This window comes from Oryctolagus cuniculus, chromosome 7, assembly GCF_051225735.1.
Source record: "Oryctolagus cuniculus isolate XC-2025 breed Fujian yellow rabbit chromosome 7, ASM5122573v1, whole genome shotgun sequence".
NCBI classification, from domain to species: Eukaryota; Metazoa; Chordata; class Mammalia; order Lagomorpha; family Leporidae; genus Oryctolagus; species Oryctolagus cuniculus.
The window spans coordinates 47,837,219-47,861,093 of record NC_142873.1 but is presented as its reverse complement, the minus strand read 5'-3'; the positions used below and the strand labels follow the sequence as shown (position 1 = coordinate 47,861,093).

General features: G+C 45.1%; 1 protein-coding gene across 3 annotated transcripts; it reads right to left on the bottom strand.

Moving 5' to 3' along the window:
• Window positions 1-526: 526 nt before the first annotated feature.
• Window positions 527-23,572, bottom strand: CTSS (cathepsin S). Of its 3 annotated transcripts, XM_002715580.6 has the most exons (8): window positions 23,471-23,572; window positions 22,447-22,573; window positions 14,351-14,473; window positions 13,332-13,481; window positions 9,418-9,645; window positions 7,422-7,587; window positions 4,767-4,869; window positions 527-956 (listed from the first exon to the last, which is right to left on the bottom strand). In XM_002715580.6, exons 1-8 carry the CDS (start codon window positions 23,494-23,496, stop codon window positions 857-859), a joined length of 1,023 nt encoding a protein of 340 aa, XP_002715626.2. In that variant the 5' UTR covers window positions 23,497-23,572; the 3' UTR covers window positions 527-856. The 3 variants fall into 3 exon arrangements, with proteins under 3 accessions (XP_002715626.2, XP_017201393.1, XP_089156094.1); XM_017345904.4 differs by lacking the exon at window positions 4,767-4,869; XM_089299968.1 differs by lacking the exon at window positions 9,418-9,645.
• Between the last annotated feature and the right edge of the window lie 303 nt (window positions 23,573-23,875).

Below are 23,875 nucleotides of genomic sequence, written 5' to 3'. Positions count from 1 at the left end.
AGAGGCAGAGACAGAGATTTTCCATCTTCTAGTTCACTTCCCAAATGGCCGCAACAACTGGAGTTGGGCCAATCCAAAACCAGGCAAAGTTTTAAAAGGACCTGCTCCTGAACACTTGTCTCTCTCTCTCTCTCTCTGTCTTTCTCTCTGTGCTCTTTGCTCTCTTTCTGCTCTCTTCTCTAGCCTCTTTCTCTCTTGCTCCTCTCTCTCCGCTCCTCTCCTCTCTCTCTCGCTCTCTCTCTCTCCTCTCCTCTCTAGCTTCCTCTTCTCTTCTCTCCTCTCTCTCTCTCTTACTCTCTTTTTCCTTCTTCACCCCTTCCCTCTGGTCTGCTGGGTTTTCCCCAATAAACCTTTTCCCTTAAAAAAATTCACTCGTTTTATGTGTAAAGATACTGTATCAGCCCTCAGGACATTTATAAACTATTATTTTCTTCCATTAAAGTTGCCATCACCAGCATACCACAATTAACATTCTCATGATAGATTGTAACAGTTACCTGAGAATAAGAAAAGCATAGCAATGGAAGAAATTTGAAATGACAAATTTATTAAGTACTTCTAGACCATCAAGTTACAAAAGGCTGTTAGGAGACTTAAAGAGTGAAAATAAAACAAGAACAAATACAACAGATTGTCTTAGGTTGACCAATTCTCATATAGTTTTATCTGCAGTACTTTATTAATTACTTAGCAAACTTCTTTCTGAGATCTGCTAAGTTTAGAAAGTGAAAAGTCAAGCTGTATTCTGGTTAATATATTCATTGATCATGACACACTCATTTTTTCTGGATGCAGCAGGTAAAATGAAGAGAAGTGCTTCATCATTCTTGATTTGTCATTAACACGGAGAGATTCTCTAGATTTCTGGGTAAGAGGGATAATTAGCAATCCCACAATGATTTTTACTGTTTCTTGCCATCCGAATATATCCTTGTTCACCGAAGTGGATGCCCCAGCTTTAGAAAAAGAAATAACACGAAGTTACAAATGATAACAGGCAGAACACATTGAGGGCTATAACTATGATACAAATAAAAGCAGCACATTGAGAAAATGCATACTGTGATGGAGAGCAGCAAGTTTAGTTGAAAAGGGAGACTGGTCATCTTGAGAGGTGCAGTAGGGAAAGAGAGGATAGAAGGTTGTTTTAGGGCCGTGCTGTGAACAGCTGAGAGCAGCGGGCTGAGGAATTTGTGCTTCAATTCCATAGGCAAAGGGAAGCCCTTGCAAATTTTTTGCTCAGGACTCAAAGGGAAGTTGTTTTTGCATGCAGCAGAGAAGCTAAGTGTGTTTGTTTCTGGAAGACAAGTGGCATAATCTAGAGGCTGTGCATTCAGAGGCCTTAAATATCCCACATGTCAGCCCTCACTGAATGCTTTTCAGGGCTTGTTTTTCTCCCTATGTACTGGTTTTTTGCCTTTTTTTTTTTTTTTTTTTTTTTTTTTTTACAGGCAGAGTGGACAGTGAGAGAGAGAGACAGAGAGAAAGGGCTTCCTTTTTCCGTTGGTTCACCCCACAATGGCTGCTGCCGCCAGCGCGCTGCGGCCAGCGCACGACGCTGATCTGAAGCCAGGAGCCAGGTGCTTCTCCTGGTCTCCCGTGCGGGTGCAGGGCCCAAGGACTTGGGCCATCCTCCACTGCCCTCCTGGCCCACAGCAGAGAGCTGGACTGGAAGACGAGCAACTGGGACAGAATCCGGCGCCCCGACCAGGACTAGAATCCCAGGTGCCAGTGCCGCAGGTGGAGGATTAGCCTATTGAGCTGCGGAGGCGGCCCCTATGTACTGTTTAACACAGTTATCTATTCCCACTTGCGTTCTCTCTTGTCTTTACAACACTATTGTGTCCTGAATTTTCTAATCTCTCTGTAGGCTCTCTTTCTCAGATTCTTTCATAGGCTTCTTTTTGGGGCTTTCTTTCCCTTAATTGCTATTCCCCTGCTTAAAAACTTTTAATGGGAACTGGCTTGGCGGGTTAAGCCACCAGCTACAATGCCTGCATCCCATGTAGGAGCTAGTTTGTGTTCTGTCTGCTCCACTTCCAATCCAGCTCCCTGCTAATGTGTCTGACAAAGCAACAGGAGATGGCCCAAGTGCTTGGGCCCGTTCCACCCACATGAGAGACTCAGATGAAGTTCCTAGCTCCTTGCTTTGACCGGGTCCAGCCCAAGCCCTTGCAGCCATTTAGGGAGTGAACCAGAGGCTGCAAGGTCTCTCTGTCTCTGTCTTTCAAATAAATAAATAAATCTTAAAATAAACAAAAAAAACCCTTTAATGGCTCCCTAACACCTTTACAATAAAACCCAAACTCCACTGTCACCTGTTAACAATGTATACAGTTCTTTTTTCATATCTGGTTGGATAAGGAAAGCAATCACAACAAACTGGTCCTATTTGAATGTGTTTTGCTTATATTTGAATGTGAAGTAACTCTGAGGGCAATGTTGGAGTGGATGTAGGGATGGTGTTTGGCCTGGTAGTTAAGATGACAGAGTTCTACATCAGAGTACTTGAGTTTGATCCCCTGCTTTGGCTCCTGCCAATGCAAACCCTGATAGATAGTGGCAATGGCTCAAGTAATTGAATTTCTGCCAATCCCATGGGAGACTTGGATTGAGTTCTGGTTTTTGTAGGTATTTGGGGATTGAATCAAATGATGAGATCTCTTTCTCACTTTTCTATCTATCTATCTATCTATCTATCTATTTCTCTCCATTTGTTCTCTCTTTATCTCTCTCCATCTGAACTAAATAATAATAAAAGCTACAATTTACATTAATAAAGGTTTTCCCATATTTAGAATTATTTTCTTCATATAGATTCCAAGAAATGAAAATAATAAGACAAAGAATTTGTACATTTTTAAATGTTGTTTATTTATAATTGCTTTCAGGGAGAAATGAAACAATTTCCTCTCCTGCCAGATTGTATGACAGTGCCCAGTTCACCCTCAACCAGTAGAAATTCTGTAGGCAGCAATGGCCTTCAAGGACAGTTCAGAAAGATGAAAAACACACATAAAGAAAGAGACAGGCAAGTATTTGCAAATTTAAGGAGTAATCAGTATGTAATTCACTGTGGCCAGAATGAGTGTGACAATAGAACATAGTGAGAAAATGTCTAGAAAGCTATATGGGAAGTTAGATAATGGAGAACCTTGAATGCTTGGCCAGGAGTTTAGGCTTAATTTTGAAGACAATGTTAAACTTTTTAGAATATTTGAGCACAGGGGCCAGCACTGTGGCTCAGGTTAAACCATGATCTGCAGCATCCCACATGGGCTCCGGGACGAGACCTGGCTGCTCCACTTCTGCTATGGCCTGGGAAAGCATTTAGAAGATGGGTCAAGTGCTTGGGCCCCTGGACCCACATGGGAGACCTGGGAGAAGCTCCTGGCTTCTGGTTCCTGGCTTCAGATGGGCCCAGTTCTGGCTGTTGTGGACATTTGGGGAGTAAACCAGTAGATGATAGATTCTCTCTCTCTCTGCCTCTGGTTCTCTGTAACTCTGCCTTTCAAATAAATAAATAAATCTTTAAAAAATGCTTAGAACAAAAAGGATTTTGGAAGAAACTCAAGGGAAAATCATTCCCTGTTTTGGGTAATGTATCACCATCACCATGGCCTGATTACAAAAGCCTTGGCATCAGTTCGGGCAGCCTCCTTTCCCTCAGTCCACATAACCCTGTCCACTCAGCTTCTGAATCATATTTTATGTGTATTTTCTTCTCTCCATCCCCAGTGGCCTTGCTGTAATTCAGATTCTATTCTATTCAGGTATGGAGAAATCCTAAAATACATGGTGTGTCAAACCATGCTCAAAAGTTCTTCTTCGGGCTGGCGCCGTGGCTCACTTGGTTAATCTTCCACCTTGCGGCGCTGGCATCCCATATGGGCACTGGGTTCTAGTCCCAGTTGCTCCTCTTCCAGTCCAGCTCTCTGCCGTGGCCCAGGAAGGTAGTGGAGGATGGCCCAAGTGCTTGGGTCCCTGTACCCGCATGGGAGACCAGGAGGAAGCACCTGGATCCTGGCTTTGGATCGGCGCAGCACCGGCCGTGGCAGCCATTTGGGGAGTGAACCAACTGAAAGAAGACCTTTCTCTCTGTCTCTTTCTCTCTCACTGTCTATAACTACCTGTCAAATAAAAAATAAAAAAAGTTCTTCTTCTTTTTTTTTTTTTTTGGTATGACATTTATTTATTTGAAAGTCAGAGTTACAGTGAGAGAGGGAGAGACAGAGAGAGAGAGGAGAGAGATCTTCCATCCATTGGTTCACTCCCCAAATAGTCATAAAGACCAGGGGTGGGCAAGACCAAAGCCAGGAGCCAGGAGCTTCATCTGGGTCTCCCAAATGGGTGCAGGGGCCCAAGTACTTGGGCCATCCTCCAATGCTTTCCCAGGCACATTAGCAGGGAGCTGGATTGGAAGTGGAGCAGCCGAGACTTGAACCAGCACCTATAGGCAGAGAATAAAGCCCTGGGGGAAATACCAACATGTAGGGGCTAAGTAGAATAAGTGTTCATCATGGAGACTAACAAGGATAATTAGAGAAGTATTGCAGAAGATAAACTATGAAAACAAGGAGAAGATGGCAGAATAAAAAGTGAAGAAATGGGGCTACTGAGTGATTTGAAATGTCACTTTGTAGGAAGTGTAAGTGTTTATCATTGGGAATATGATTATCGTTACCATAGTCACAAAACAGCATTGGTTGAGTTTACCTAGAATCCTTGGTTTTAATTAAAAACACATTATTATACAAATATATTACCTGTTTTTCACAAGCCAGTAGTCTTTCCCCTTAAGGTTACCATAGCCAACTGCTAGTACGCCATGATTCACATTCTGAGTACAGGATGGTTCATAATAGACACCTGCCAATGAAAAATGGTGGGAAAGACGAATGCTATCTGGTAATAAAGGACATTTGAGAATGCTATTAATTTTTTTTTTTTGACAGGCAGAGTAGACAGTGAGAGAGAGACAGAGAGAAAGGTCTTCCTTTGCCGTTGGTTCACCCTCCAATGGCCGCCACGGCCGGCGCGCTGCGGCCGGCGCACCGCGCTGATCCAATGGCAGGAGCCAGGAGCCAGGTGCTTTTCCTGGTCTCCCATGGGGTGCAGGGCCCAAGCACCTGGGCCATCCTCCACTGCACTCCCTGGCCACAGCAGAGAGCTGGCCTGGAAGAGGGGCAACCGGGACAGAATCTGGCGCCCCGACTGGGACTAGAACCTGGTGTGCCGGCGCTGCTAGGCGGAGGATTAGCCTAGTGAGCTGCGGCGCCGGCGAGAATGCTATTACTTTTTAATATATTGTTTTGGATATATGACAAAAGTTAATTAAAATGTTAGGAACATAAACTCTTAAACTCTCCAGAGTTCAAAATTCTTTCCCTTCAAAACTGTATTTGTCAATTTTCTTATAGTCACATCAGTTTTAGTTCCCTCAAAAGCTTTCTTTGATAATCTACAACCTTTTAATAATTATTTCAACCTATATGCAGTCAGTTATTGTACTTCTTTGCATATATTCCTGAATTGTTTGCTCCATATATTTTCACTTTTAACTAAATTAAATACCTAAGTGGAGATTTTAAAAATATCTTATAGCCGCCGGCGCCGCAGCTCAATAGGCTAATCCTCTGCCTGCAGCACCGGCACTCCAGGTTCTAGTCCCGGTCGGGGCGCCAGATTCTGTCCCAGTTGCTCCTCTTCCAGTCCAGCTCTCTGCTGTGGCCCAGGAAGGCAGTGGAGGATGGCCCAGGTCCTTGGGCCCTGCACCCGCATGGGAGACCAGGAGAATCATCTGGCTCCTGGCTTCAGATCAGCGCGGTGCACTGGCCACAGTGCACTGGCTGCAGCGGCCATTGGAGGGTGAACCAATGGAAAAGGAAGACCTTTCTCTCTGTCTCTCTCTCACTGTCCACTCTGCTTGTCAAAAAAAAAATATATATATATATATATTATAGCCTTCAACTTCATCTAATACAATGTCCTACCTTTAGTGATTGCTCAGAAAATACACTTCAGTTTTATATAGTTATATTATACATCCTGCTGTGCTCTACCTACTATATAAAGTTCATGCACAGGCTCTGCAGTCTACTTGTACAGTTTCTTTAAAATAAAGATTTATTTATTTACTTGAAAGGCAGAGTTACAGAGAGGGAGAGGCAGAGTCGGGGTGAGGGGTCTTCCCTCCACTGGTTCACTCCCCAGATGGCCGCAATGGCTGGAGCTGGGCTGCTTCAAAGCCAGAAGCCAAGTCTCCCACGTAGGTGCAGGGGCCCAAAGACTTGGGCCATCTTCCACTGCTTTCCCAGCCATAGTAGAGAGCTGGATAGGAAGTGGAGCAGCTGGGGCTCAAACCACTGCCCATGTGGGATGCCATCACTGCAGACGGTGGCTTGACCCGCTATGCCACAGTGCTGGTCCCTAGTTATACAGTTTTAATCCTAGTTCAGCCACTTTTAGATTGTATGGCTTTAGGCAAATCAACTCTTCTCATTATTTTTTCATCTGTAAATTAAGGTTATTGTGAGGCTTAAGTGAGATAAAGAATGTAACACAGTACTTGGTATGTAGTGTTAGAAGTTTGGATAAGTATTACTATTACTAACTAGAACTGGATATAAAATACTTCTGTGAAATGGAGGAGTCTGTTTAACCCATGGAAACATTCAGAGGAATAGAGTGATGGCAAAGGAGAATATTCTTTTGTATAGTGCAAGAGTAGGATATGATAAGAAAATATTAGGGGTTGGCGCAGTGGCATGGTAAGTAAAGCTGCCACCTGCAGGGTGGACACTGGTTAGAGTCAGTCCCAGCAGCTCCACTTCCAATCTGGCTCTCTGCCATGGCCTGGGAAAGCAGTAGAGGATGGCCCAAGTCCTTGGGCCTCTGCTCCCATGTGGGAGACCCAGAAGAAGTTCCTGGCCTCAGATTGGTCCAGTTCTGGCCATTTTGGCCATTTGGGGAGTAAGTCAGAGAATGAAGAACTTTCTTTCTGTCTCTCCTTGCTTTCTCTGTGTAACTCTGCCTTTCAAATAAATAAAATAAATTTTTTTAAAAAAGAATGGGGGCTGGTGCTGTGGCAGGTAAAGCTGCTGCCTGTGGTGCCAACATCCCATATGGGCAGCAGTTCATCTCCTGGCTGCTCCTCCTCCGATCCAGCTGGCTGGAGAAGCAGTAGAAGATGGCCCAAGTGCTTGGGCCCCTGCACCCATGTGGGAGACCCAGAAGAAGCTCCTTGCTCCTGGTTTCAGTCTGGACCAGCCCTAGCTGTTGTGGCCTTTTGGGGAGTGAACCAGAGGTTGGAAGATCTCTCTTTGTCTATCTTTCCTTCCATAACTCTGCCTTTCAAATAAACAAATAAATATTTTAAAAAAGAGAGAGAGAGAGAGAGAATAATATATCTGACGTTTTACCACTTCTGTAGAGGAAGAAAGAAGAATGACTTGCATCTATAGCCACAGACACAGGTCCTTTATTGGCCACAGCTTCTTTCAAGGCCTCTTCACTGCCAAAGGGAAGTTCTGTGTACTTTGAACAGGTGGCAGCACGATGTTTTGAGTCATAATGGCACTTTTGATCCTGCAAATAATAATAATAATAATAAATATGTATGAATCAGATAAGGAAGGATACTTTAACTTCCTTGTAAGTCACCAGTATTCTAAGTCTGGATCTAAAATACAAGATCTTTCCTCACTTTAACCTTTTCAAGTGTCTAAGTCTCCTTTTTCCTTTAAAGAAAGAGAAATCGAATCTTCTTTCTTAACATTTCTAGATTTTACCAATGACAGGAAAAACTGAATGATTTTCTTGTTTTAAGTTACGAACATTTCCATACTTGCAAAACCTGCCAGGACAATTTCTCCTCTGAGATGTTTTGCCAGGGAATGCTACACAGAGGACATAAAGTCCAGACTAGAGCTTTAAAATATTTTTGATGATGTAATGCCTGAAAGAGGACCCACAAGTTAAATGTTGGTTTATAGACATATATATGTTTATAAACATAATAACATATGTTTTATATACATATTAAAAATGCTAATACTTCAATTGGGAGAAAGGAAGTTACAAATTCATATTTGTTGTATATACAGTTATGTTTTTTTTTTTTTTTATGACAGGCAGAGTGGACAGTGAGAGAGAGAGACAGAGAGAAAGGTCTTCCTTTTGCCGTTGGTTCACCCTCCAATGGCCTCCGCGGCTGGCGCGCTGCGGCCGGCGCACCGCGCTGATCTGATGGCAGGAGCCAGGAGCCAGGTGCTTTTCCTGGTCTCCCATGGGGTGCAGGGCCCAAGCACCTGGGCCATCCTCCACTGCACTCCCTGGCCACAGCAGAGGGCTGGCCTGGAAGAGGGGCAACCGGGACAGAATCCGGCACCCCGACCGGGACTAGAACCCGGTGTGCCGGCGCCGCTAGGCGGAGGATTAGCCTAGTGAGCCGCGGCGCCGGCCCTATACAGTTATGTTTTTTAAATGCTAAACAGGAAAAGAGTCTGAAGGAAATAAACCAAAATACTAATGGTTAAGTTTTTGAATGATATCTTAATATTTTCTAAATTTTCTATAATATGGGCATATTACATGTGGTCCCTGTTCACATGGGAGAACCAGATGAAGCTCCTGGCTCCTAGATTCAGCCTGGCCCAGCCCTGGCCATCGTAGCCACTTGGGGAGTGAAAGCAGATGGAAGATTTCTCTCTCTCTCTCTCTCTCTCTATATATATATATATATATATATCTCACGCTCTCTCTGTAACACATCTTTCAAATAAATAAATGAATCTTTAAAACAAAAAAAGTTAAAAAAAAAAACTAGGGAGATACACAGAATATTGAGGATGATTTGCTTAAAGTCTGTTTTAAAACAGATTACTGGTTTGTTTGAAAGCATTATTCTGGGGCAGGCAGTATGACACAGTGGGTTAAGCTGCTGCTTTCAATGCCCATGTCCCATACTGGAGTGACAGTTTGCGTTCCGGATAGTCCACTTCTGATCCAGCAGCAGAAGATGGCCCAAGTGCTTATGCCCCCGCCACCCATGTGGAGACCTGGATGGAGTTCCAGGCACCTGACTTTGGCCTGGCTCAGCCCCAGCTGTTGCAGGCCTTTGGGGAATGAACCAGTAGGTGGGAGATCTCTCTCTCTCTCTCTCTCTCTCTCTCTCTCTGTGTGTGTGTGTGTGTCCCTCTTTTTCTGTAACTCTCGAATAAATAAATTATTTTTTAAAAAAAGCATTATTCCACTGATAAATTAAGAAAGCTACTGCATAGAAAGAGAACTCTGCAAAATTGAAGAATTCCTGATGCGGTTCTCTCACACACCCTTTCCCAAGCAATTGGTTTGGTGGTGAGACAAGGGGACAGCACGAGGTCATGATGCAGCACCAAATGTTTGCCTGTGACACACCATGGCTTTGTAGGGATAGGAAGCTTCTGAATCGATGCCGTTGTTATCGATGATGTATTGGAACGCCTCTGTCATGAAGCCACCATTGCAGCCTTTGTTCCCGTACTTTGTAGTTGAGCAATCCACCAGATTCTGTGCACTGAGAGACACCAGATTTCCTGTCTTCAGCTTCAGCTGTGCTTCCAGAGCCCCCACGGCACTGAAGGCCCAGCAAGCACCACAAGAACCCTAAAACAGAGGCGAAGTCGCAAAGGCAATGCGTCAGAGAAGGTGATTTCCATAACACAACAGGGCTGGCTGTGTGAAGAGCTCTTGACAGTTCCCAGTCTCCTTTTCTCTTAGACAATGTTTAATTGTTCTCTAGGCAAGGTCCAACCTTGATAAAGATTTACAAATGGTGGCAAGCATTTAGCCTTGTGGTTGGGCACTGGGTAAGATACCCTTATCCCTTATCATAATTTGTGGATTGGGTAACCAACTCTACCTCTTGGACTCCAACGCAGATGCTGGGAAACAGCAGTGATGGCTCAAGTGATGGGCTCCTGCCACCCAGTGGGAGATCCAGATTGAATTACTGGCTCCCAGCTCCGCCCTGAGGGTTGTAGGCATTTGGGGAGTGAACCACAAGATGAAAGCATTCTCTCTCTCTCTCTCTCTCTCTATATATATATATATATATTTATCTGCGTGTCTCCTTGCCTCTCAAATACATTTGAAGGAACAAAAAAGATCTGCAAAAGACAACTCAGAGTACAATGGACATATGAAAATATGTTGAGAAACAGTACTCCCTGAGCATGTTCAAATTCCACCCCTCTTCACTCCTAAGTAAGGATAGATACCTATAGTAAAGTGACTTAGTGGAGTCTGGATGACTTACTTGCCCTAAAATACCTTTCCTGCTGCCATATGGCATCTGAAACATATAAGATTTAACTTCAAATTAGCATTTTATTTTAATTTAAAAAGGAAGGAAACCTTATTTTTAAAAAAGATTTACTTATTTATTTATCTATTTATATGAAAGGCAGAGTTATAGAGAGAGGGAAAGATAGACACAGAGAAGGAGAGATTTTCCATCTGCTGGTTCACACCCCAAATGGCCTTAATGCCTGAGACTGGGCTGGGCCAAAGCCAGGAGCCACGAGCTTCATCCAGGTCTCTCATGTGGGCAGCAGGGACCCAAGTACTTGGACCACCCCCTCCTGCTTTCCCAGGTGCATTAGCAAGGAGCTGGATCAGTAGTGGAGCAAACAGGACTCAAACCAGCTCTCATATGGTATGCCAGTGTCACAGGTGGTGGTCTAACCTGCTAGGCCAAATGCCAGCCCCAAATTAGTGTTTTTCAAACATTGTTATCCTCAGAAATGTGATGAAATGTTATTTTATGAGGAGGCATAAGCAGAAAAATGCAAAGCTGCTTTAGTTTAAAAAGGTGTAGAGCACCCATCATAACTGCTCTTTCTCTCTTTTCTCCCCTCCTCCCATCTTGCTCTCTACCCAAAGGAAGCAAATTTCTATTGGTTAAAGCAAAAATGTCCATTAAAATGCAAGCAAAGGTTCATGTTTTGCCTAGCATTAAGATTCTGATTGGAATACCCACCACATTCCACACTAGAGTGCCTGGGTTCACCCTGGCTGTGCTCCTGGTTCCAGCTTTCTGCTAATGTACGCCTTGGGAGGCAGCAGGTCACGGTTCAAGTAACTGTGTTCTTGCTATACACTTGGGAGACCTGGATTGAGTTCCCAGCTCCTAGCTTTGGCTGTGGCCCAGCCTGGCAATTGTGAGTATTTGGGGAGTGAATGAATGGATGGAAGTTCTGACTGCTGCCTGTCTCTCTCCTTTTCAAATTAATCAATCAATAAAAATTTTAAAAATTCAAGTAGCCAGGGAAAGGAGCTCATTAAATTACTCAGAGTTGGGGCCAGTGCTGTGGCGCAGCAGGTTAACACCCTGGCCTGAAGCACCGGCATCCCATAAGAGCGCTAATGCTCCATTTCCGATTCAGCTCTCTGCTATGGCCTGAGAAAGCAGTAGAAGATGGATGGCCCAAGGCCTTGGGCCCCCACACCTGCATGGGAGACCCGGAGGAAGCTCCCGGCTCCTGGCTTCGGATCAGCACAGCTCCGGACATTGCAGCCAACTGGGGAGTGAACCAGTGGATGGAAGACCTCTCTCTCTCTCTGCCTCTCTCTCTCTGTGTAACTCTGACTTTCGAATAAATAAATAAATCTTTTTAAAAAAATTACTCAGAGTTAACAACTACATATATAGTTAATTGAATCTTCCTAAACTTTTTTTTTAAAGATTTACTTATTTATTTGAAAGGCAGAGTTACAGAGAGGCAGAGGCAGAGAGAGAGAGACAGAAAGAGAGAGGTCTTCCATCCACTGGTTCACTCCCCAAATGGCTGCAACAGCAAGAGCTACACCGAACCGAAACCAGGAACCAGGAGTTTCTTCCGGGTCTGCCACGTGGTACAGGGGCCCAAGGACTTCTACTTCTTTCTCAGGGCATAGCAGAGGGCTGGATTGGAAGTGGAGTAGCTGGGTCTCTCTCCAACTGGCACTGATATGGGATGCTGGCACTGCAGGTGGCAGCTTCACCACAGTGCCAGCCCCTTTTGTAGCTTTTTTTAAAAACAAGCAAACTGGGGCCAGGCATTGTGGTGTAGTGGGTCAGGCTGCTGCCTGTGATGCCAGCACCCCTATGGGCACCAGTTCAAGTCTCGGCTGCTCCACTTCTGATCCAACAGCCTGCTAATGGCTTGGGAAAAGCAGTAGAGGATAGCCCAAGTGCTTGTGCCCTTGTCACTCACATAGGAGACCCAGAGAAAGCCTCTGGCTCCTGACCTTGGCCTGACCCAGCCCTGGACATTGCAGTCATTTGGGTAGTGAATCAGCGGGCGGAAGATCTCTCTCCCTGCCTCTCCCTTGCTCTCTGTAACTCTAACTCCCAAATAAACAAATAAATCTTTTCCCCCTCCTTTAAAAAAAGGATTTCTGACTTATCTTCATTATTTATGTATTTATTTATTTACTTTTAAGATTTATTTATTTATTTGAAAGGCAAGGTTACAGAGAGGGAGAGACAGAGGCAGAGAGAGGATCTTCCATCTGCTGGCTCATTCCCTGAATGGCCTCAAAAGCTACAGCTAGGCCAGGCTGAAGCCAGGAGAAAGGAGCTTCCTCCAGGTCTCCCACGTGGTGCAGGGGCCCAAGCACACAAGCCATTTTCTGCTACTTTCCCAGGAGCATTAGCAGGGAGCCTGATCTGAAGTAGAGCAGCTGGGAATTGAACTGTGATGCCTGCACAGCAGCACCACCCCCAAATCAATCAATCAATCAATCCAAAGCAAGCTAAGGGAAAATATGACAACATAGGAACAACAGTTTTACAAAGCACATAATTCCTATTCTAATAACACAAGCCTAGCCTCAAATTATACTTCACTGGTACAATTTATAGGCCACTGAATCTATTTCCTCTCCTTCAGCCTTGACGTTTGTAAGTGAGATGGAGAGAGAGCTTTCAGCGCAGGCTTCTCTCACACAAGGGATACTCCGTCTCAGGCAAGCGGCTCAGCGGGAGGCCAACACAGCCATTAGATACAAGGAGCACTGGAAGTTTGCCTTGGACACCTATCTGCTTAGTTCACAGCTTTGTTGAAGGTGGCTCTTAATCACTGGCCTTTTAAGCACTGTGGAGGTTATATATAAAATCTAATGTGTAATCCTTGCACTCCAAGAGTTACAATTTAGTTGGAAAGAGGAGAATAGCAAAATTAATAAGAAAATTAATTAATAAATCAAGGAAGGGGCTGTGAGATTCACTGTCAATCGATGTGACGAGACTAAGCATTAGGGAAGAGAGGTTTCCCTAGGGTGCAGAGGTTGGGGCTGATGATACTCACCTGATATTTCACTTCAGTGACACACCCCCTCTCTCTCCAGTCCACAGAATCAGGCAATTTCTGATTGGGGTTTAACTTGTAAGTGACGTTTCTCGGCCACTGGTGGGGAATTCTCAGGGAACTCATCAAAGACACCACTTCTTCGCTGGTCTGCAAAGCAAATATACATCCCTTTCACTTATATTCTACTTCCTGCTTAAACTATCCTAGTAACTGTAATTGTGAATACAACTAAAAACCAAGAAAAACCAGCTGTGGTTGTGAGCAATACAGGTTCTCCTGACTGTCTGCTGAGGCGGGGCAAGCGTCTCTCTAGTCCTGCACTTTGCGCCAGCACCCAGTTAGGCAACCTCACTGGGAAAGGGAAAAAGAAAATGGTAAAAACTGGAAGTTACATTGAGGCAGAATTTTATAAAAGAGGTGTTTAAAAAGTGGGCCAAGTCGGCTTCCCTTGTGAGAAAGAATTACGAAGGAGCCTCTCGCATTTAAGTAGGAATTTGGTCTTCCTAGTGTGTTCTCTTGCAAAGAGCACTATGATTCTGAACTTTGGCCACAATGGGGAAGTTCGGTGGGGTAGAACAGAATCTAAACTCAAGGCTGATTGTGATTTTAAAAAGCCATATGCTCCCATTTAGAAAGTAGATAGATTCCAGTAAAATATCTATTTAGACTTAAGTAAGTCTGGTCATTTACTATAAAACACCATGAATTGTCTTTAGGTAATGCTTTCTGGAATTAAATAAAAAATAAGTAAATAAACAAATAACTAAATTCAACAACTGTGAGTTTAAAATTTCCTATAAATCAGAGAATTATTAAGAAAAAGTGATCGACATAGGAATTAAATGAGGAATTTCCTTACAAATTCTTGTGTGCTTGAATTCTACTGTCTTCTAACCCAGTGCACAGGTGACTATGCCCTTCTTTGTACTGAACTTGAATTGTCATGAGCCAGGGGTGGGCGGGCAGAAATCGTGCTTTCCTAGACGTGGAAGCAGGGTTATCTGTGATTCACCCACCATGTCTGCCAGGTGGTTCATGCCCACGTCATACGAGTGCATTCCCATGGAGTGCTCCAGGTTGTGAAGCGTCACAAACTTCAGATTCTTCTCCCAGATGAGACGCCGTGCTGCTTCTTCATTCTACAATATAAAGAAAAATAATATAGTTATACTGTGTCCTGGACAAGTAAGTGTCCAACAATGAAAGCAGTATTTTAGGAAGCATTCTAAAATCCAATGTGAGCCTGTCTAGGAAAATGGAAATAAATGAATATATCCAAGATAGCTGCTAAAATCACATAAATCTTAATTCTTGCCCTTAATTGTTTTGATGGTGATTAGTATCATTTTATTATATACATAATACATTTCTACCTTAATAAGTTAAAAAGCTTTTTTTTTTTTTTTTTTTTTTTAAGAAACTGTTGGGGCCAGCACTGTGGAGTAGCAAATGAAGCCACTGCCTGCAGTGCCGGCATCCCATGTGGGCGCTGGTTCAAGTCCTGGCTGCTCCACTTCTGATCCAGTTCTCTGCTATGGCATGGGAAAGCAGAAGATGGCCCAAGTGCTTGGGCCCCTGCACCTGCATGGGAGACCCAGAAGAAGCTCCTGGCTCCTGCATTCGGATCAGCCCAGCTCCAGCCATTGCAGCCATTTGGGGAGTGAACCAGTAGATGGAAGTCTTCTCGCTCTCTCTGCCTCTGCCTCTCTGTAATTCTTTCAAATAAATAAATCTTAAAAATAAAGAAAAAATAAGCCGGCGCCGCGGCTCACTAGGCTAATCCTCCGCCTTGCGGCGCAGGCACACCGGGTTCTAGTCCCAGTCGGGGCGCCGGATTCTGTCCCGGTTGCCCCTCTTCCAGGCTAGCCCTCTGCTGTGGCCAGGGAGTGCAGTGGGGGATGGCCCAAGTGCTTGGGCCCTGCACCCCATGGGAGACCAGGAAAAGCACCTGGCTCCTGGCTCCTGCCATCGGATCAGCGCGGTGCGCTGGCCACAGCGCGCCGGCTGAGCGGCCATTGGAGGGTGAACCAACGGCAAAGGAAGACCTTTCTCTCTGTCTCTCTCTCTCACTGTCCACTCTGCCTGTCAAAAAAATAAATAAATAAATAAAAATAAAGGAAAAGGGCTGGTGCTGCGCCTCACTAGGCTAATCCTCCACCTAGCGGCACCGGCACACCGGGTTCTAGTCCCGGTCGGGGCGCCAGATTCTGTCCCGGTTGTCCCTCTTCCAGGCCAGCTCTCTGCTATGGCCTGGGAAGGCAGTGGAGGATGGCCCAAGTGCTTGGGCCCTGCACCCCATGGGAGACCAGGAGAAGCACCTGGCTCCTGCCATCAGATCAGCGTGGTGCGCCGGCCACAGCGCCATTGGAGGGTGAACCAACGGCAAAAAGGAGGACCTTTCTCTCTGTCTCTCTCTCTCACTGTCCACTCTGCCTGCAAAAAAAAAAAAAAAAAAAAAAAAAAAAAAAAAAAACTTCTCACCAGTTTTTAACACAAAAAACTTTAGAGTTTGATATAGACCCAGTTTTTTTTTTTTTTTTAAAGTAACTGTTGTCTGTTGAAGCCTATTCTTTATAGGTGATAAGATAAGCTCACTTAATCTTTTCTTTTTAAAGAGACTTATTTTATCCATTTAAAGTAAAGTTAAAGAGAGAGAGGGAGAGACAGAGAAAGAGAGAGAGAGAGAGAGAGAGAGAGAGAGAGATTCCGTCCACTGATTCACTCCCCAGTGGCCACAACCACTAGGGTGGGGTCAGACCAAAACCAGGAGCCAGTATCTTCTTCCAGCTCTCCCATGTGGGTGCAGGGGCCCAAGGACTGAGGCCATCTTCTGCTGCTTTTCCAGGCCACAGCAGAGAGCTGGATCAGAAGTAGAGCAGCTGGGACTCAAACTGGCACCCATATGGGATGCAGCATGCAGGCCTAACCCACCATACCTCAATGCTGGTCCCTCATTTCATCTTTATAGATTTTTTTTAAAGATTTATTTATTAATTTGAAAGGCACAGCTACAGAGAGACAGAGGCAGAGACAAAAAGAGAGAGGTCTTCCATCCACTGGTTCACTCCCCAAATAGCAGCCATGGCCGGAGCCGGGGTGATCCAAAGCCAAGAGCCAGGAGCTTCTTCCAGGTCTTCCATGGGAGTTCAGGGGCCCAGGTGTTTGGGCCATCCTCTACTGCTTTCGCAGGCCACGGCAGAGAGCTGGACTGGAAGTGGAGGAGCTGAGACCCCTCATGGTATGCCAGCACTGCAGGCAGCGGCTTATTCCCTATACCACAATGCTGGCCCCATCTATAACTTTTGAAGTAATTTTTCTTATATTGTTTTCATTTTCAAAAAAATATTTATTTGAAAGTCAAAATTACAGAGAGGGAGAGGCAGAGGCAGAGGCAGAGAGAGAGAGAGAGAGAGAGAGAGGTCTTGGATCTGCTGGTTCACTCCCCAGATGGCCACAATAGCCAGGGCAGGGCCAGACTGAAGCCAGGAGCCAGGAGCTTTATCTAGATCTCCCACATGAGTGCAGGGGCCCAAGCACTTGGGCCATATTCTGCTGCTGTTCCAGGTGCATGAGCAGGGAGCTGGATCTGAAGTGGAGCTGCTGAGACTCACTCTGGCACGCATATGGGATGCCGACACTGCAGGCGACAGTTTTTCCTGCTATGCCACAGCACCAGCCCCCTGTTGCTTTCCTTTTACCATAGTGAATTCATATACTGGCAGCTGATTTTCTTGTCCTTTAGGATCTTCATTTACATAGAATACAATGTACAGCGGTGCATCCTAGAACAGCTGAAATCCTACCACCATCACCACTAAAGCCAGAATTTCCAATAAGCTGTGACCCCAGTGAGCTGTTAACAACTCTGTATTGCCACATTTCACTGCATGGGTGAGCCCAGACCCAGAACCTGGTTCCAGGTGGCAAGTATGGCTGCAGTTCCATGTCCCTGGGAGCGAGGTTTTACTATTACCCCAGTGATGCATGTAATAGGCACGCATGCTTCGGATCTGCGCAGCTCAGGCCACTGCAGCCACTTGGGGAGAGAATCAATGGGTGGAGCCCAGCCCTGGCTGCTGTGGGCATTTGGGAAATAAACTGGCAAATAGTATCTCTCTCTGTCTCTCTCTTTTTGCCTCTCTGTAACTCTGCCTTTCAAATTAATTAATTAATTATAGAAGGAATGTTCCTCAACACAATAAAGGCCACGCCTGGCAGTTCCACAGCTAACATCATACTCAGCAGTGAAAAGTTAAAGGCCATTTCTCTAAGATCAGGAAAAGACTAGGGGGGCCGGTGTAGTTGCTTAGCAGGTAAAGTTGCTGCCTGCAATGCTGGCCATCCCATACGGGCGCTGGTTCAAAGTCCTAGCTTTTCCACTTTCAATCCAGCTCACTGCTAATGGCCTGGGAAAAGCGACGGAAGATGGCCCAAGTGTTTGTGTCTCCATGTGGGAAGACCTGGATAAAGTTCCTGGCTCCTGGGTTCTGGCTTCCATCTAGCCCAGTGCTGGCCATTGCAGCCATTTGGGGAATGAACTAATAGCTGGAAGATCTCTCTGTCTCTCATTAAGTCTGACTTTCAGGACAAATAATTTCTTTCTTCTTCTTTTTTTTTTTAAGATAAAGACTAGGAAGCCCATTCTTCCATTTCTTTTTTTTTTAATATCGCTAGTTGATTTTTGTATTATTTAGTTAATTATTTTTATTTATTTGAAAGGCAGAGAGACAGAAGCAGGCAGAGAAAGATTTCCCTTTTGTAGTTCACTCTCAATTCCCACAACGGCAGATCCTTAGCAGTAAACTAGAATGGGGAGCAGAGCTGGGACTCGAACCCAGACACTCTGAAGTGCAGTATGAGTGTCCCAAGCAGTGTCTTAACTGCTGTGCCAAATTTCCACTACTATTTTCTAAAAAGATTTATTTGTTATTTATTTGAAAGGCAGAGTGACAGAGAAAGAGGGAGAGACAGACTGAGAAAGCGATTTTCCATTCACTGGTTTACTCCCCAAATGCCTGCAAAAACCAGGACAGGACCAGAGCAAAGCAAGGAGCCAGGTCTCCTGTGTGGGTGGCAGGAACTCAAGCTGAGCCATCTCCCACTGCCTCCCTTTAGCAGAAATGGGATCAGATGCATTAGCAGGAAGTTGGATCAGAGTATGGAGTAGCTGGAACTTGAACCAGGCTTTTTTTTTTTTTTTTTTTTTTGACAGGCAGAGTGGACAGTGAGAGAGAGAGACAGAGAGAAAGGTCTTCCTTTTGCCATTGGTTCACCCTCCAATGGCCGCAGCGGCCGGCACACCGCGCTGATCCGATGGCAGGAGCCAGGAGCCAGGTGCTTTTCCTGGTCTCCCATGGGGTGCAGGGCCCAAGCACCTGGGCCATCCTCCACTGCACTCCCTGGCCACAGCAGAGGGCTGGCCTGGAAGAGGGGCAACCGGGACAGAATCCGGCGCCCCGACCGGGACTAGAACCCGGTGTGCCGGCGCCGCTAGGCGGAGGATTAGCCTAGTGAGCTGCGGCGCCGGCCCGAACCAGGCATTCTTATGTGGGATGTGGGTGGCCTACACAGTAGCTTAGCCCACTATATCACAATGCTTGTCCCCTGCTCCTGTTTTTAAAAAATCTATTATATATTATATTTATTTTACAGGCAGAGAGACAGATATAGTTCCCATCTGCTAATCTATGTCTCAAATGACTACAACATCCAGGACTGTATTGGGTGAAGCCAGAAGCCAGGAACTCAGTCTAGATCTCCCATGTGGATGCCAGGGAACCAACTACTTGAACCCTCACCACGACCTTCCAGGATCTGCCTTGGCAGGAAGCTAGAACTGGGAACTGGAGCTGGGAATTGAACCCAGGCACTCCAATATGTGCTGTGGATGTCTCTACTGCGAGCCAAACACCTGCCCATCGCCATTTCTATCAAACACAGTACAGGAAGTCCTCTCCAGCATCACTAATCATCAGGAAAATGCACATTAAACCTCCGATGAGCTATGACTTCACATGTGTTAGAACGGCTATAATCAAAAGGAGGGAAGATAAGCTTTAGTGAGGATGTAGAGAAAAGAGACCCCTGTGCATTCTTGGTGGGAATGTAAATTAGTACAGCCAGTTTGGAAAATGGGCTTATCAGAAAACTAAATATAGAATTATCATATGATCTAGCCGCCCCACTTCTGGCTCTGTCTCCAAATGAAATGAAATCAGTGTGACGGAGAGAGATCTGCACCGCCGTATTCACTGCAGCACTGTTCACAGTAGCTGAGACACAGACTCAACCCTAGTGTCAGTCGGTGGGTGAGCGGATAAAGAGACTACGGTGTAGTCCTCCGCCAGCAGTGCCAGCATCCCATGTGGGCACCGGTACTAGTTCCGGATGCCTCCCTTCCAATCCTGCTCTCTGCTATGGCCTGGCAAAGCAGTAGAAGATGGCCCAAGTGCTTGGCCCCTGCACCCGCATGGGAGACCTGGAGGAGGCACCTGGCTCCTGGCTTCAGATCCGCTCAGCTCTAGCCATTGCAGGGAGTGAACCAACAGAGGGAAGACCTTTCTCTCTGTCTCTCCCTCTCACTGTCTGTAACTCTACCTCTCAAATAAATAAATAAAATCTTAAAAAAAGAGAGAGAGAGAGAGACTATAGTATATACTGTAATGGAGTACTGTTCAGCCTTTAGAGAGAAGAACATGGGTCAATCTAGAGGACATTATGCTACATGAAATCATCCAGGGACATAAAGGCAAGTGCCAGATGATCTCACATGTAGAATCTGAACAAGTCAGGGTCATAGACGCAGAGACTAGAATGGTGGTTACTAGCGGCCTGGGGACGAGTGGAGAGGGAGGAGAGAGGGCAGTCCAGACGTGAGGATGAACAGGTTCCAGTGTTCTGCTGCACAGCATGGAGACTAGCTCAGTAATAATACATATTTCAAAACTGCCAAAAGAGTAGATTTTTAAACATACAACAAAGAAAGGCTGGGTATGTGAGGTGATGGATGAAACTTAGCTTGATTTAATCGTACCACAGTGTACATATGTAGCATAAAATTGCATTGTACTCCAAAATACATATAATTATCATTTGTTCTTTATAAATACACAAATAAACAGAAAATTTGGAGTGCATGACCTGCTAAGTGTCATTTTTATACATAATTATATCAACTAAATATATTATGCTAGTTTGCAAGTGAACACATAATATATAGTTCTAAGACTCAGCTATTTGAAGCCTAGAGTTAAAGTTTTAAAACCAAACATGTAACGGGGCCATCAAAGAAGGGGGTACCTTTCTCTGAAGGGAGGAGAGAACTTCCTTCCACTTTGACTATGACCCTGTCGGAATAAGATCGAAGTCGGCGAACTCAAAAGGCTTCCATAGCCTTGGCAACTCATGCCTAGAGCCTAGGGAGATTTCTGACGCCATAAACAAGAGTGTCAAATTGTTAAGTCAACAACAGGAGTCACTGTGTACTTACTTCTCATGTGGGATCTGTCCTTAATGTGTTGTCCAATGTGAAGTAATGCTATAACTAGTACTGAAACAGTATTTTACACTTTGTGTTTCTGTGTGGGTGCAAACTGATGAAATCTTTACTTAATATATACTAAATTGAGCTTCTGTATATAAAGATAATTGAAAATGAATCTTGATGTGAATGGAATGGGAGAGGGAGCGGGAGATGGGAGGGATGTGAGCGGGAGGGAAATTATGGGGGGGAGCCATTGTAATCCATTAACTGTACTTTGGAAATTTATATTTACTAAATAAAAAGAAAAAGTGAAAAAAACAAACAAACAAACAAAAAAACACGTGGCCGAGCAACTCAATAGGCTAATCCTCCGCCTAGCGGCGCCAGCACACCGGGTTCTAGTCCCGGTCGGGGTGCCGGATTCTGTCCCGGTTGCCCCTCTTCCAGGCCAGCTCTCTGCTGTGGCCCAGGAGTGCAGTGGAGGATGGCCCAAGTGCTTGGGCCCTGCACCCCATGGGAGACCAGGAGAAGCACCTGGCTCCTGCCTTCGGATCAGCGCGGTGCGCCGGCCACAGCGTGCAGGCCGTGGTGGCCATTGGAGGGTGAACCAACGGCAAAGGAAGACCTTTCTCTCTGTCTCTCTCTCTCACTGTCCACTCTGCCTGTCAAAAACAAAACAAACAAACAAAAAACAACAACAACAACAAAAAAACATGTATGCTTTGAAATAAAAAACAAAGTGCAAAGTAGGAAGTGAGAGTGAAGAAAGACCATGCAGTAGCACTTCCATGTGCCAGGGACTAGATACAGCACTTTTTTTTTTTTTTTTTTTTGACAGGCAGAGTGGACAGTGAGAGAGAGAGAGACAGAGAGAAAGGTCTTCCTTTGCCGTTGGTTCACCCTCCAATGGCCGCCGCGGCCGGCGTGCTGCTGCCGGTGCACCGCGCTGATCTGATGGCAGGAGCCAGGTACTTATCCTGGTCTCCCATGGGGTGCAGGGCCCAAGCACTTGGGCCATCCTCCACTGCACTCCCTGGCCACAGCAGAGAGCTGGCCTGGAAGAGGGGCAAACTGGGACAGAATCCGGTACCTTGACCGGGACTAGAACCAGTGTGCCCGCGCCGCAAGGCGGAGGATTAGCCTAGTGAGCCGCGGCGCCGGCCATACAGCACTTTTGTTCCTCAAACACACCAGGGCGCACCTTCTTCAGAACTGTGCACTCCCTTTCCTTTGGCCTGGGACCTTCCTTCCATTGTCCCTCCTGCTCCAGTCAGTTCTCTTCTCAAAGGTCACCTTCACGGCGGCGGGGCCTTCTCTGCTGGTCCTGTCTTGGGTGCAACTTCTCGCACTGCCACTCATGCCTTGCTTTATTTTTCTCTACCACAGCTCTCCTCCAACACGCTCTGCACCTGCCTGTTTACGTACTTATTTCCTTTTTCTCTGACTTCAATGTAAACACCATCATAATAAGGACTTTGTTTTGTTTCCTGCTTTATAGTACTGAAGGATTTGGCAATAAATGAATACACAATATTTATTGAAAACACTCCTTGTAAGAACAAAATTTTGAGAGAGAGAAAGTAGGGTTCCGGGGCCAAGGTGCGTGGCTCGAGCGGCAATCCTGCGTACCTTTTCCTTGTATTGCTTGCCGTAGGCTTTCTTCCAGAGATGCCAGTGGTGATCCAGGGTAGGGTCTCTGTGCAACTGTGCCACTGTGGAGGAACACACCAGAAGCGCCCAGACCAGCCATTTCATTCTGTTTAAGGAAAGGTAGCAGAATTCATAGCTATTAGCGGCCTCTAGTGTGACCATATACTCCTATTTTTGTCACATAAAACAGCAATGCAAAGTCAGCAAAGGGACTGAAAATTCTAAATCAGAATTCTACAGGAAAGTTCCTGGGGTGTAAGGTCACTGGGAATAACTGCAGAATTATGTCTGAAGGACTATTCCGACTGAACAGTAATACTTTTAAAAAGTGGCTTCCGGAGATTTCCCAATGTTTAGCAAACCAAACACATCAAGGAGGTTACAAAGCAGGGGCTTCCCAGAATTGGCCAAATAATCAAATCAAGAGAAATCCTTCCCTCCTTTCAAAAAACAAAAGATAATCTCCGAGAAGAGGACCGGCCTCTGAAAAATCAGTGTTTTTCGTAAGTTCTGAGCACATGAGTTGTTCATGGATCTGTTTAAATAACCACCACTTTTAGAGGTGGTTGGAACACAACTCCCGACTACTGCTTTAACATCCTTAAGTCATGTTCCTTTTGTAACCTTTTTTTCAGTGCTCAAATGTCTATTTCAAAGGTGATCATTTTTTAAAACACCACTTCTAAAGTCCAAGAGACCTTAACAGATATTCAGTAACTGACTTCCTCAACCGGAATTTTACTTTCTTTTCCATTTCTAAAAACGGCTGGAAGTTTAACCACGTAAGAACGTACATTGCTTCAGCCTCAAGATTAGGTGGTCAGACATTAACTTTTCAAAAATAAATTCTTTTTATTTAGAAAGAGAAGAGGCACATTGAGTGGCATGGTTTTTTACTTTAGTTCCTGAAACCAAAGATTTAAAATCTGGCAGGCAAGCCCGCCTAAAATATAAACAGAGAGTGTTTAAGGACCAAAGGAGAGAAAAATAATACAGTACATACAGAACAGAACCAGCAGGTGTTCCCATAGTAGTGCCAATGACTTGCTGTGCTCTCTTCAAAGATTTCCAGGGTAGCAAGGAGATTTCCAATTGAACTAACTTCAAAAAGAAAATGGGACCTGTCACATGAGACGTGCACAGTGAGGAACTGCACTTTCATTTCAGTTTCATTTCAAATCTGATGAGATCAGCTGCCCTGGGCCACTTCCTATGGTGTTAGGGACAACGTGGGAACAGTAAGTCATCAGAAAGAGCCCCCAGTAGAAGAGATCAATAGAACTAACTCAGTGAATTAGGGCAGTACGAGTTTACTCCTCCATTAAGTTTACTGCTAATTAAATTTATTATCAATGCCATTTTTGAGTTGGAAAAAATTTAGGAAGAGATAAAGATTAAACTCCTGAAA